Source organism: Petaurus breviceps, unplaced genomic scaffold, assembly GCF_028583685.1.
Source record: "Petaurus breviceps papuanus isolate PSGF00001 unplaced genomic scaffold, PetGlider_PUasm1.0 90845, whole genome shotgun sequence".
Classification (NCBI taxonomy): Eukaryota; Metazoa; Chordata; class Mammalia; order Diprotodontia; family Petauridae; genus Petaurus; species Petaurus breviceps.
Genome location: NW_027187359.1, coordinates 15,836,726 through 15,849,462, shown reverse-complemented (window position 1 = coordinate 15,849,462; position 12,737 = coordinate 15,836,726). Strand labels below are relative to the sequence as shown.

The window sequence follows — 12,737 nt, the reverse complement described above, 5'->3', positions numbered from 1 at the left end:
ATATGAACTGAGATAATCAACTAGGCAAAATGAATAATTTAGCAAAGTTGAAGGACATAAAACAAATCCACACAAAGCATTTACATTTCTATATACTACCTAAAAAACCATCAGGAAAAGATAGAAAAAATTCCATTTAAAATAACTGCAGAAAATATAAAATAGTTGTTTATCTACCAACCAAGACAAACCCAAGGATTATATAAACACAATTTCAAAAACCTTTTGACACAAATAAAGATAAATCTAAACAACTGGAGAAATATTAACTGCTCAAGTGTAGGCCAGGCCAATATAATAAAACTTAAAATTCTACCTGTGTTTATTTACTTAGCTAGCACCATATGAATTAAACTACCAAAAATTATTTTATAGAGTCATCTGGCAGAACAAAAAGCAAAGCATGTCAAGGGTATCAATGAAAAAAAATGTTAAAGTAGACTAGCAGTTCCAGATTTCAAACTATATTACAAAGTAGCAATAGTCAAAACAATCTGTTACTGCCTAAGAAATAGAGTGATGGACAGTGGGATAAATTAGGTGCACAATACATAGTAATAAAAATGACCAGAGTAATCTAGTGTTTGACAAATCCAAAGATTCAAGCTTTGGGGGTAAGAACTCAATTATTTGACAAAAATTGCTGAGAAAACTGGAAAGCAGTTTGGAAGAAACTAGGCAGAGGCCAACATCTCACACTGTATACCAACATAAGGTCAAAATGGATAAATGATTTAGACATAAGGCGGTGATATCATATGTAAATTAGAAAAGTATGAAAAATAAGCCTGTCAGATTTATGGATAATGGAAGACTTTATGTCCAAACAAGACGTAGAAGGGATTCTGGAAAGTAAAATAGATAATTTTGATTACATGAAATTAAAAAGCTTTTGCACAAACAAAACCCAACACAGCCAAAATTAGAAGAACAACAGGAAACTGACGGGAAATTTTTGTGGCAAGTTCCTTGGATAAAGGTCTCATTTCTCAAATATAAAGGAACTAAGCCAAATTTATAAAAATAAGAGCCATTCCCTAGTTGATCAATGATTAAAGAGGCAGTTTTTAAAAAAAGAAACCAAAGTCACATAAAAAATGTTCTAAATCACTACTGATTAGAGAAATGCAAATTAAAACAACTCTGAGATATCACCTCACACCTATGAGATTGGCTAGGAAATGACAAATGCTGGAGGGAATATGGAAAAATCGGGACACTACTACACTCTTGGTGGAGTTGTGAAATAGTCTAATTACTCTGAAGAGCAATGTGGAACCATGTCCAAAGACATATATAAAAAGCCTTTGACCCAGCAATGCCACTACTATGAGTGTGTCTCAAAGATTTCAAAGAAAAGGGCAAAGGACCCACATATACAAAAATATTTATGCTAGCTCTTTTGTGTTAACAAAAAATTGGAAATCAAGGGGATGCTCATCAAATGGAAAATGTTTAAACAAGTTGTGGTATAGGAATGTGATGGAATATTATTGTGCTATAAGAAATGACAAGCTGGATAGTTTCAGAAAAACCTGTGAAGATTCCTACAAACTCACGAAAAGTTAAGTGAGCAAGACCAGAACATCGTACACAGTAACAGCAATATTGTGAAAAACTGTGAAAAACTTATCTACTCTGATCAACACAAAGTTGCAAGATAATTTCAAAGGAACCCATGACAAAAAATGCCATATATCTCCAGAGAGAGAACTGATGAACTGAGTGCAGATTGAAGCATAATTTTTTTAACTTTCTGTATTTTTTGTTTTATTTTGTGTCTTTCTTTTACAATATGGCTAATATTAAAGTATGTTTTGCATGTCATCAACATGTATAATCAAAGTCAAAGTGCTTGCCTTCTGAAGGAAGGGGGAGGAGTGAGGAGGTGGGAGAGAACTGGAAACTGGAAAAATTTTTTAATGATTGTTAAAAAAATTTTTTTACATGTAATTAGAAAATATTTAAAGAAATTTTTAAAAAGTTAGCACTGTCAAATTATTTCGAAAAGGCAGGGCAGAAGTTGTGGTTAGATGCAATAATAAATGGTGTAAATCTGACTTTGAAGAAACTATCTCTAAACCCCTGATTTGCTTGACCCTATTCTTCACAAAAAAATGCTAAATGATTTAGTGGTAAAATACTTAGATGATCTAAATGAATTGCAAAGAATTTCAGAGATATGAAAATCTACAGGAAATGCCATTGCAGTTATGAAAAGTGATCTTTATTTTGTTCTTGACTACAAATAGGAAATTAAATTAAACAAAGTGTTTGGCATTCAAGTAGAGTGCATTCATTCTCTGCTATATGATGCCGAATCATAACTAAGAATTATAGAAGAAATACTATATTAAAAGTTCCTCTTATTTCAATTCATCAGACTTTCTGTATTAATGATATGGAAATAACTTTAGTATATACTTTCTACATAGTGAGTATAACTCAATCTGCAATGACTGTAAACCATTGGATAATAGTGGAGCTTTTGGCAGTGAGCAGTAGACTTTGAAGGCACTGGGTACTCTTGTGGAAAGGGAAGCTACGCACAGGAAACAGGAATGTAGAACAGAAAAGTGAGAGTAAACAAGATAAATTTCACCTACTTCACAATTTTTCTAAGTCCAGGCCTGGGTCAATCAAAGGAGACTTCAAGACACCTATACCAGTCAGATTGTATATCAGAAAAAACTAAAGTATAGCTTTTCTGTAGTAAACGATGTTTCCAATTTACTTCATTGCCATCATCTTATCCTAAATCATTCAATTCTGTTTTCAAAGTCTAATTTTGATTACTGATAAGGCATATATAGAACAAGGTGGTGGCTGACAGGCAGAAAGAACCATAGAAGTTCTATGGAGGAAGATATCACAGGTTTCATAGCAGAGGTGAGACTAGGGAAGAGTCTTGAAGGCTAAGTAAGGTATGGATAAGCAGAAATAAGGAAGGAGGTACTCCAAACAGGGGAGATTAGTTTAAACAAAAGCTCCTAGGCAAAAACAAGTTTCAACATATGAATCAACATATGAACAAGATAAATGAAGTTATTAGAATAGGCAAGATTACATATTTTGCCTCTTTTTGTAATCCAAGCATTTAGCACATGTCTGGCACACAGAAGATACTTAATAAATGTTTACTTACTGACTACAAAAACTCTGAATTCTAGGTTTAGCATTCTGATGGGAGCCTCTTGAGAAAAGAGATGTTTCTGAGCACAGACATGAAAATTAAAGGAATATTTTCAGCAAAACTAGTATCACAGAACATCTTGGAGGTAAAAAAAAAAAAAAGACCTAGTTTCATATACAGACTCTGACACATTTCAGCTATGTCATCTTGGACAAGTCACTTCATCTCTCCATGCTCTAAGCAACTCTCTTAAGACTATAAATTGCAGAAGTATCAATCTGTATTGGTAGAGCTTCCTACTTGGAAATTCCTTATACCAATGAAATCACAGGAATAGTTACACTCTCTAGCCATAACTGCCCAGCAATGTTCAGAAAAAATTAGAAAGCAAAAAAATTGAGGGAAGGAAGATTTTTAGTAGTCTAGAAATGAACAGCAAATGCCTGAAGTAGGGTAGTAGTAAATAATAGAAATGAAAAAGGAAGGGATTGATAAATACTGGAAAAATCAACAGAATTGTCTAAGGGATTGAAGGAGAGGAAAAAGTCAAAGATGACTCAGAAGTTTTAGGCACGGAAAAGTAGGAGAATAATAGCACCATGGGAACAAATAGAAAAGTGGAAAAAAGGGGTATAATTTAGATGGAAGACTATGCATTTCACTTTGGACATCCAAGTGGAAACAGCCAGCAGGAATTTATCCACCCAGTTTTACAAAGATCATCCATTTCTCAGTCTAATATCAGGGCCTTTTCTAATCTTATGGTTGAACTTGAGTGTTCTTTCTCTCCTATGTTCCTTTCCTATCTTTTAAATGCAAGGTCAAAAGGCCGAGAATACTTTAAAACTGTTAAGTTTGCGGATCAGAAGAAATCCTGGCACTTGTTCCCTTTGGACTTGGTCTATGCCTACCTCTCAGCACCACGACATATATTAGCATAGTATCTGCACACAGTGTCTAACACTTGACTGATAGAAATTCCAGGTAAATTCTCAGGTTTTAAAGATAAGCATTTGTACCTGAAATAAAAAGTAAGCTTCAATTTTATATAAAGTAGCTGTCATTTGTGAGAGAGGGGAGTTATTTTATTAAGAATTTTTTTTTTAGCTCTCTCTCCCTTTGGCCTCTTCTGGTAGGTGGAGTGCCTGTTAGCGCAGGCTGCAATGTAAAGATGGCTAAGTCTAAGAACCATACCACCCACAACCAATCAGGAAAATGGCACAGAAATGGCATCAAGAAACCTAGGTCACAGAGATATGAGTCTCCAAAAAGGGTTGTCCCCAAGTTTCTGAGAAACATGAGCTTTGCCAAGAAACACAACAAGAAGGGGCTGAAGAAGATGCAGGCCAACAACACCAAAATCATCAAGGCCCTGAGCACCAAGGCCTTCAAAGCCAAGCTCCTGAGGCCCAAGATCCCCAAGGTCAGTGCCTGGCATGATGACCGCAAGATGGCTACCAAGTGTTCAGGCCCTAGGATTGGCATCAAATGTCCATGCTCCAGGATTATGAAGCCTGACTCTAAGGTTGCCAGAACTCCAAGGCTACCAAGCCCACTGACCCCAAGGCTACCAAGTCCACTGACCCCAAGGCTGCCAAGCCCACTGACCCCAAAGTCACCAAGTCTGCCACCAAGGTCAGTAAGTCTGATCCTAAGGCTACCAAATCTGGCCCCAAGGCCACCAAATCTGATGCTAAGGCTGCTAACTCTAACCCCAAGGTCACCAAGTCTGATCCCAAGGCAGCCAAGTCCGATTCTAAGGCTGCTAAGCCTGCTGAGTCCAAACCCTTTTTTCTCAGTCAGGGTATGATTATTCACTATTTTGTACAGATAAAGGAAATGGTGAGTTAAAAATATAATTTTTTTTAGCCAATTTTAAAAGCTTTGCCATTCCTCATGAGATATGGTAAATTTTTAAAGATTCCGTTCAAATTCCACCATCTGCAGGAGGCCTTCCCAGTTCCTCCATCACATTTGAACTCAGCTCTCTTTTAATTATGCACATGCCAATTTATTTATATGTCATGCTCTCCCTCCATCAGAATGTGAGTTCTCTGAAAGCAGGAACTGTGTTTTTTACTCTTTGTATCCCTAGTATTTAGCAAATTCTTGCTAACTGATTGACTGAATAGGACTAGCTCTCTCTTGTTCTTCAGATGTGGAGAAATTTCTGGATTATAAAAAACCCACATCTTTTAATAATTTGAATATGTATTAATTTAATATTACATATTCCAGTAATGGTAATGCTCCTATATTTCTTTCATGATGTAGTTCCAGACCAGCCTTATACATTTTAAGATCCAAACACTGGCAGAAAGATATTGCAATCTGCTGCTGATTTTGCAAAGTAGCATTTTTTCCCTTAATCTCCAATGTACTCCTTAATAACTTACTATTGCCAATGGCAACACCATATTCCCCACTCCCTCCAGCCTCACATACAGCCTTGGAGCTATTTTAAGTACCTCCTTGCATCCTTTGCCTCTCTATCTATCCTTCCCAGTTTTGTTCAACTGTTCCTCACCCATTTCCTTAAAAGATAATTCATTATCAAACTAGATTATTGTAAATCATAATATCCCGTGTCATGTCTCCATGGTACTTTGTGAAAAACAGATAAATGTAGGGAGAAGACAAATAAAGAGTTTAAATAATGACTTTGTTATGATCATTATCATTCACTGGATGATATTAAAGAGCCTGGTCTTCTACTACTAACACTGAAAAAGAGCTTTTATTTAACCAGCAATAATATACTTTACTATTTATAAATTTATAAGAACATTCTATTTACATGGACATTGAATTGGTTGAACATTGACATGATTTTTAAATAAGCAAAATGGTTTGAGGTCCCTCCTCTGACACATACTTCCTATGTGAACATGGGCAAAGTACTTGACCTTTCAGAGCTCTAGGAAATTCACTAACACTCTAAACTAAAGAGAAGTTATCAGCCCTCACTGGTACAGGGAATGCCCTCACTGTGAACACTCCACACCAATGAAGTATCTAGTCTGGAAATCCAATGGAAGAAAAGCTTTTTTTTTTTAATTTTATTTATTTTTAGTTTTCAACATTCATTTCCACAAGATTTTGAGTTACAACTCTTCTCCCCATCTCTCCCTTACTCCCCACCCCAAGATGGAAAGCATACTGAATATCCCTTCCCCAAGTCTGCCCTCTTTTATATCCCCCCATTCCTCTCCTTACCCCCTTCCTCATTACTTTCTTGTAGGGCAAGATGGATTTTCAAAACCCATTACCTCTATATCTTATTTCCCAGTTGCATGTAAAAACTAATTTTTAACATTTGTTTATAAAACTTTGAGTTCTAGATTCTCTCCTTTCTTCCCTTCTCACCCTCCCCTACTGCAAAGACAAGCAATTCAATATAGGTTATACATGTGCAGTTATGCAAAACATTTCCATAGTAATCTTGTGAAAGACTAACTATATTTCCCTCCATCCTATCCTGCCCCCATTTATTCTATTTTTCCCTTTGACCCTATCCCTTTTCAAAAGCGTTTGCTTCTGACTACCCCCTCCCCCAATCTGCCCTCCCTTCTATCATACCCCCTCCAGAAAAGCTTTTCTTAAAAATTTTCTATTCTACACTTATGCCATTTTAAAAGAAAATAGTAGTAAGAGAACAGACAATTAAACAAGTCTTATTGGAAAGAGGTAGATTCTAATAGGGCTTTTTTTTTTTTTTTACCATATGTGACATTTCTACAATCTCAACATGAGTGAGCTGAGCCTGTACACCTAAAAAGCAAATAGTGTTATTTGCCTAAAGAATCTATTTTTTTCCTTTGAAAATCAGTTTAAATAGACTAAGGTTCAGGGAAGACATAGTTCAGCTTTTACCAAAACAAAAAAAAAAGATTAATACTGACATTCTTGAAAAAAAATTTCTAATTTCAAGAAAAATTCAAACAAAAAGGAAAATCTGAAAGTACATAAAATTTTTAATAACTCACAAAATTTTAACCAATTCTTACATTTTCCATTTTCACAAAAATGATTACTCAATAAGCACTTATTATATATCTACTATGTGCTAAGGCACTGATGACACAAATAAAGGAGCTTACATTCTCCTGGGTAGATACATGTTCATCTTTAAATCCATATAGACTACAAAATAAATACACGGTGTTTAGAATCTCTAAAAGCTGAAGACTTTTGAAGGGGACTGCATTTGAACTGAGCCCAGAAAGGATTGGGGTTCCAAGAGGAAGAAATAAGGAGCAAAGTTTATGGCTATAAACCTGAGTTTAATTTGTTTTTTTTTTTTTGTTGTTGTTGTGGTTGTTTGCTTGTTTTTGTTGTTTAAGGAACGTTTATGTATCAATGATTATCAAAAAGAATTTGGTTAATAGGTTTGGATTATAATCACAACAGAGAACTAAAGGAACTGTATGGTCTTAGTAAGTTCTCTCACTAAGCCTCATTTTCCTAATATGTAAAAGGAGAGGGAGGACTGGGTTAGAGCAAAGATTCTTAACATTTGGTGGTCCTGGACTCCTTGGGTAGTCTGATGAGACCCATGGACCCCTACTCAGAAGAATGCTTTTCAAATGAGTAAAATAAAGTGCATAGGATTACCAAGAAAACCAATTATATTGAAATAGTTATCAAAATGGCCTTTGAGTTGAGTAGCATGAAAAGTCAGGTATTTTCAATTCCTACTAACATTTTCACTTGTTGACTTATTTATCTCTTTTAGACCTAACTGGCCAGATCAGCTACTCATCTTCGGCTTCACTGATTGACATGGCTAAGATATTAAAGTATGATTTATAGTGCCCCATTTCAATTAGTGCCTCAGTAGCACAATTTACTTAGGAAGGGCTTAAGTTCTTTTAAATTATCGTTTTATAATATTCTAACTGGCATGCATGTAGTAGCAGTTACACTGATTTTATATCAAAGTATATTTGCCCTTCTTTACTATGGAAGTTCACTTTTTTCCTCCCCCTCTCCCTTTTCAGCTTTCTTTTATATGTTGTCTTCCTCCCGTTAGAATGTAAGCTACCTGAGGGCAGAAAGTCTTACTTTTGCATTCCCAGTGCTTTAGCACTGAATCTGACACATGGCAAACACTTAATAAATGCTTCTTGTTTTGATATAGGCTATATCACAAAATTTTCCCCTGAAGAAGCTGAATACAATCTCATTCATTAAAACTCATCACATTTTGAAATAATTCAGACAGAAGTTATGTTACAATTTAGTTTCACAGGGAACCAGTGAGTTCCTAGGGTCTTTGGGCTTTCTTTGTATCCCCAATGTTTAGTATAGTGACTGGGAGATATCTGATACTTAATAAATGCTTCTTGACTTTACTAGATAGGAGTAATGTTTAAAATGCTAGAAGGAGTACATTGTTTCCATATGCTCCAAAACATTTCATTCAAGAAAAACAAATAGTATGCTATTTACAAAACATTCTTTCCTGTTTACTAAAGCAAACCCATTAAGAAGTTCTATCAGCTCTAATAATTTAATTATTAATTACTGCATTTACCTAAGATAATAGATTTAGACCTGAAAGTGATCCTGAATGCTATTTAGCATAATGCTCCCCCCACCCCCATTTTACCAATGAAAAACTGAGGACCAATGAGGTTAAATGACTTGCCCAAGGTCAAACAAATAGTGACCAGCAGAACTTGAACCCATGTTACTTGTCTCCAAATCCAGTTCTCTTTTTACTGTACTACCCTAAAAATAATAGAATCATAGAATTTCGGAATCCCATGAGTTCCCTGGTCCAACCTCTATACACTGCCTCAATTCCCAGTAAAACATCTTTTAGAGTTCATCTACTCTTCATATTTCTTTCAAAATATTCTCTGTCAGATTTTTCAATAAATTTCAATAGTTTCAATAGTCATATTTTTCACTTGCTTTTCCCAACTTTCTTAATTTGTGTGGCTAATTAGTATATATATATATATATAGTATTTCAAATCAACAGCAGCCTGCTCAGATATTCTTCATAAGTCAGGTGCCTTTCCTTGGACTTACCAAAAGTAATTTTTTATCAAAATCAGAAATGAAAATAATCAGTTGTTTTGATTACTTACGGATACAAGTTGACAATGTAGGGTCCGGCACAAATCCCAGTTTGCAGGTGCACCTATAGCTGCCCAGTGTATTCAAACACTCACCATTAGGGCATGCTCCTTGCATCTGGCATTCATTAATGTCTATAGGAAGATACCAACAGATAACTAGAAGTTAAGTTCTTGGCAGAAACTGGCCATAAATTGCTTTTATTGTCCTATTTGCTATAATAAATCTGGTTTCAACTGACACAGTATGCCAGTGGCCCTCGATTAGCAGTCAACAAAGACTTCAAATCCAATCAATATATTTATTGAGTACCTACCATTTTTAGGCCCTTCAGGTGCTAAGAAGATTAAGAGAAGGTTCCCTGAAGAAATTTGCAATACAGCTGGGAAGACAGATAGAAACATAAGGGAGTTTGAAGGTTTAAATGTCAGTTTGAATGAAATAATAGGAGATATTTCAGAAGATCATAAATTTATAGCTAGAAGGCCATCAACAGTCCCTTCACTTTACAGATGATGAAATTGTAACAAAGGGATGTCAAATGACTTTATTAGGGTCACATAGAGAGAAGAGAACCAAGGAGGCATTGGGTTCTCTAACACCAAAGGCAAGTTTATCTCCAACTCACCTTCACTGTGTTAACAAGCCAGTCTAATCAACTGCCAAATAAGCCACCCATCAATAATATGAAAAGTCAGTCATAACAGAGATTGATTCAGTGTATTTCAGGCAAGGAGGTGGGATCAGAATCTCAGAATTTCAGAGTTGGATGGGACTTGAGTGACCATTTGGTCCAAATCACACACAAAAGAAATCCTTACCATAACATACCTTATAAGTGGTCAACTAGCCTCTGCTTAAAGACTCCCATAAGGGTAACCTGCCACCTCCCTGAAAGGCCTATTCTCCTTTTAGACAACCCTAACTGCTAAGAAGTTTTTCCTTGCATCAAAGCTAAATCTGCATATTTTTATTTGCAACTTCTGCCTATTGCTCCTGGTTCTGTCCTCCTGGACCAAAGAGAGTAAGTCTGATCTATCTTCCGCATGCAACCCATCCAGCACTTGAATAGAGTTATCATGCCCCTTACCCTTTCCCAATATTCTCTTCTTCAAGTTAAATATTCCCAGAGGCTCTTAAAGGACCAGTAGGCCTTGGATTCATAAAAATAAGGCAAAACAGAACATTCTTTGATGGAGAATTATGTACTCAAGGACAGAAAACAGGTAAGCATTAAATTTGGATGCCAGGTCATGGAGATCTTTGAATGCCAGGCTAAGTTTGGACTTCATTCTATAAACGAAAAGAAGGTATTGATATCATCTGAGCAGCAAAGCAGATTCACTAAAGCAGTTTTTTATGAACATAAGTATGAAGATAAATAGTATTTAGGATATGTTGGGGGAGCTAGAGAATGGAAGAAAGGAGGATAGTTAAGAAACTATTATAGTATCTAGGCAATAATAGTGTGAAAGAAGGGATGATAAAGAAGGGATGGATAAGAAAAATGATAAAAACAAAGAACTGACAAGATGTGGTGATTTACTGAATATTGGGGTTGGAGCAGAAACCTGGGTACTAACTTTAAAGTTTTGAGATTTGGAAATAATAGTGGCACCACTGACCAAAACAGGTCAATTAGAAGAAATCAAGAATTTGCAGAGGAGGAAGCTGAGATCACCTTTACATATTGTGAAACATCAGAAATGTAGGGTTGGTATTGAAGAAATGGGCTGAGCCTAGTGAGATTTATTTGGGAGGATAAAAAAATCATTTATACAATGGTAATTTAATGGAGAATCACAGGGAAATCATAGTAATTAGTGTTTGAAAGAAACCAAGAATTAAATATTTTTTTTAACAAAAGGAATAATTTGCTTTTCTGTTTCATTTCCCACTATAGTTTAATAAATTCTTAACCTTGGCTATAATTCCTTCCAAACTTTTACTACTTTTTAAACCTAATTTCTTTTTAGCTAAACCTATCATGGCAAGCATCCACTTCATAAAGGGAAATAAAATTTTACACAATTGTTAATTATTGAAAAATATAAATCATTTGTAAATATTCTAATAACCCAAAGATAGTAAACAGATGTCTCACTTGAATGTTGCTGAGGGATGAAATGTGAGGATGGTAATATGTTTGTAGAAGTACAATCATATCCAGTTTGCAATGGTGAACTGAATTACAATAATTTACTTGCCACTTTATGTGTTCTATAATATGGTCATGGGATTTTGAATACGTGTCATTACCTGTAATGTGCATTTGGACATAAAACATAACTAGAAATATTTCCTACCATTCATTCTCCTTAAAAGGACTAGTGCAAACATGCTAGAATATTTTTCAAGCCAACACAGGACTTATCTGGTGCCACTGAAGGCCTGTGCCCCAACTTAAACCTAAAGCTTGGGCAATCAGTCAATCACATAAAAGGAAATTAAGGACACAGCCAAAAAGACTGGGCAGAAATCCCACTCTTCTGTGTCTCATGTTTACAACAGACTATGGACCTCACCTTCCCTACCTCTTGAGCTATGCTCACAAATGATCAACTAGCCATCATATTGTTATATTACTATCCACTCTTGTTTTGTACCTCCCCCCCATCTTGTATAATCAGTTCAATCATATTGTTTCTCTCTAATGCCAAGTTAAGAGGTACCCTGAGGAATGAGCTTTAATAAAGTATATAAGGCCAGAGAGAAACATAAATAATTCTGGAACACGGAACTTTAAAAGATAGGGTGGATCTCAATGTTGCATCAAGTAGGAAAGGACACAGAGAACTTGTGAGAAAGGTTGGTAGGAAGATGTCAAAGATAAACCACATATCTGACATTTTTGCCCAGAGCTGGTCCAATGCCCAAAAAAGGGTGAAGAAGCATTCATAAACTTTAGCAATGCTTCTATAAAACCACTAACTTTACAATACTCCCTTAATGACTCTATAAGAGACCTGCCAATCTTCCACAGTATTCATTACCACACCCAATCTCAAAATACAATACAGGCAGTCCCTGGCTTACCAATGATATATATATATAAAAGCATGTATTAAGTTCTATCCCTTTTGTTCTCCTACTAAGTTCTCACTGCTGCTTCCATAAGAGCAAATGTGGAAAAAAATTGAATTTTTCTTTATAACAAAAAACAAAACTGTTCATAACCTGTGATATATACAACAATGTAAGTGAAGAGTAATTTTTTAAAAGCTAAATACACTGGAAATGCGATGCTCAATCTTGACCCTAAGTAGATAAGAGAATGAAGACCCTAAGTAGATAAGAGAATGAACTTCAGATATGAGGGACTAAGGACAAGGAATGATACAAAAACTATAAGGTGTAGTCTCTGTGCCAGTTGGTTTTGATAACTGCTAATTTTCCTTTGTTAAAAGGCAGGAAAGTACATATGGGGAGGGGGGAGTGATCCAATTAAGTCTAGAAATGACTGATTTAAAAACAAAAGTATAAATAAAACTAAACTTTTTAAAGTGGAGAGATTATT

At 35.4% G+C, this 12,737-nt stretch overlaps 1 protein-coding gene across 10 annotated transcripts in view; it reads right to left on the bottom strand.

Annotated features, from left to right (window-relative positions):
* Positions 1-12,737, bottom strand: part of LTBP1 (latent transforming growth factor beta binding protein 1) — a 484,412-nt gene that overhangs the window by 170,764 nt on the left and 300,911 nt on the right. For 9 of the 10 annotated variants that reach the window (XM_069072171.1, XM_069072175.1, XM_069072174.1 and 6 more), the window contains one exon: positions 9,232-9,354. The exons of the other annotated variant lie outside the window; for it this stretch is intronic. In XM_069072171.1, coding sequence (XP_068928272.1) covers positions 9,232-9,354 — 123 coding nt within the window. The remainder of the gene's footprint in view (positions 1-9,231; positions 9,355-12,737) is intronic. 10 annotated transcript variants of the gene reach the window in all.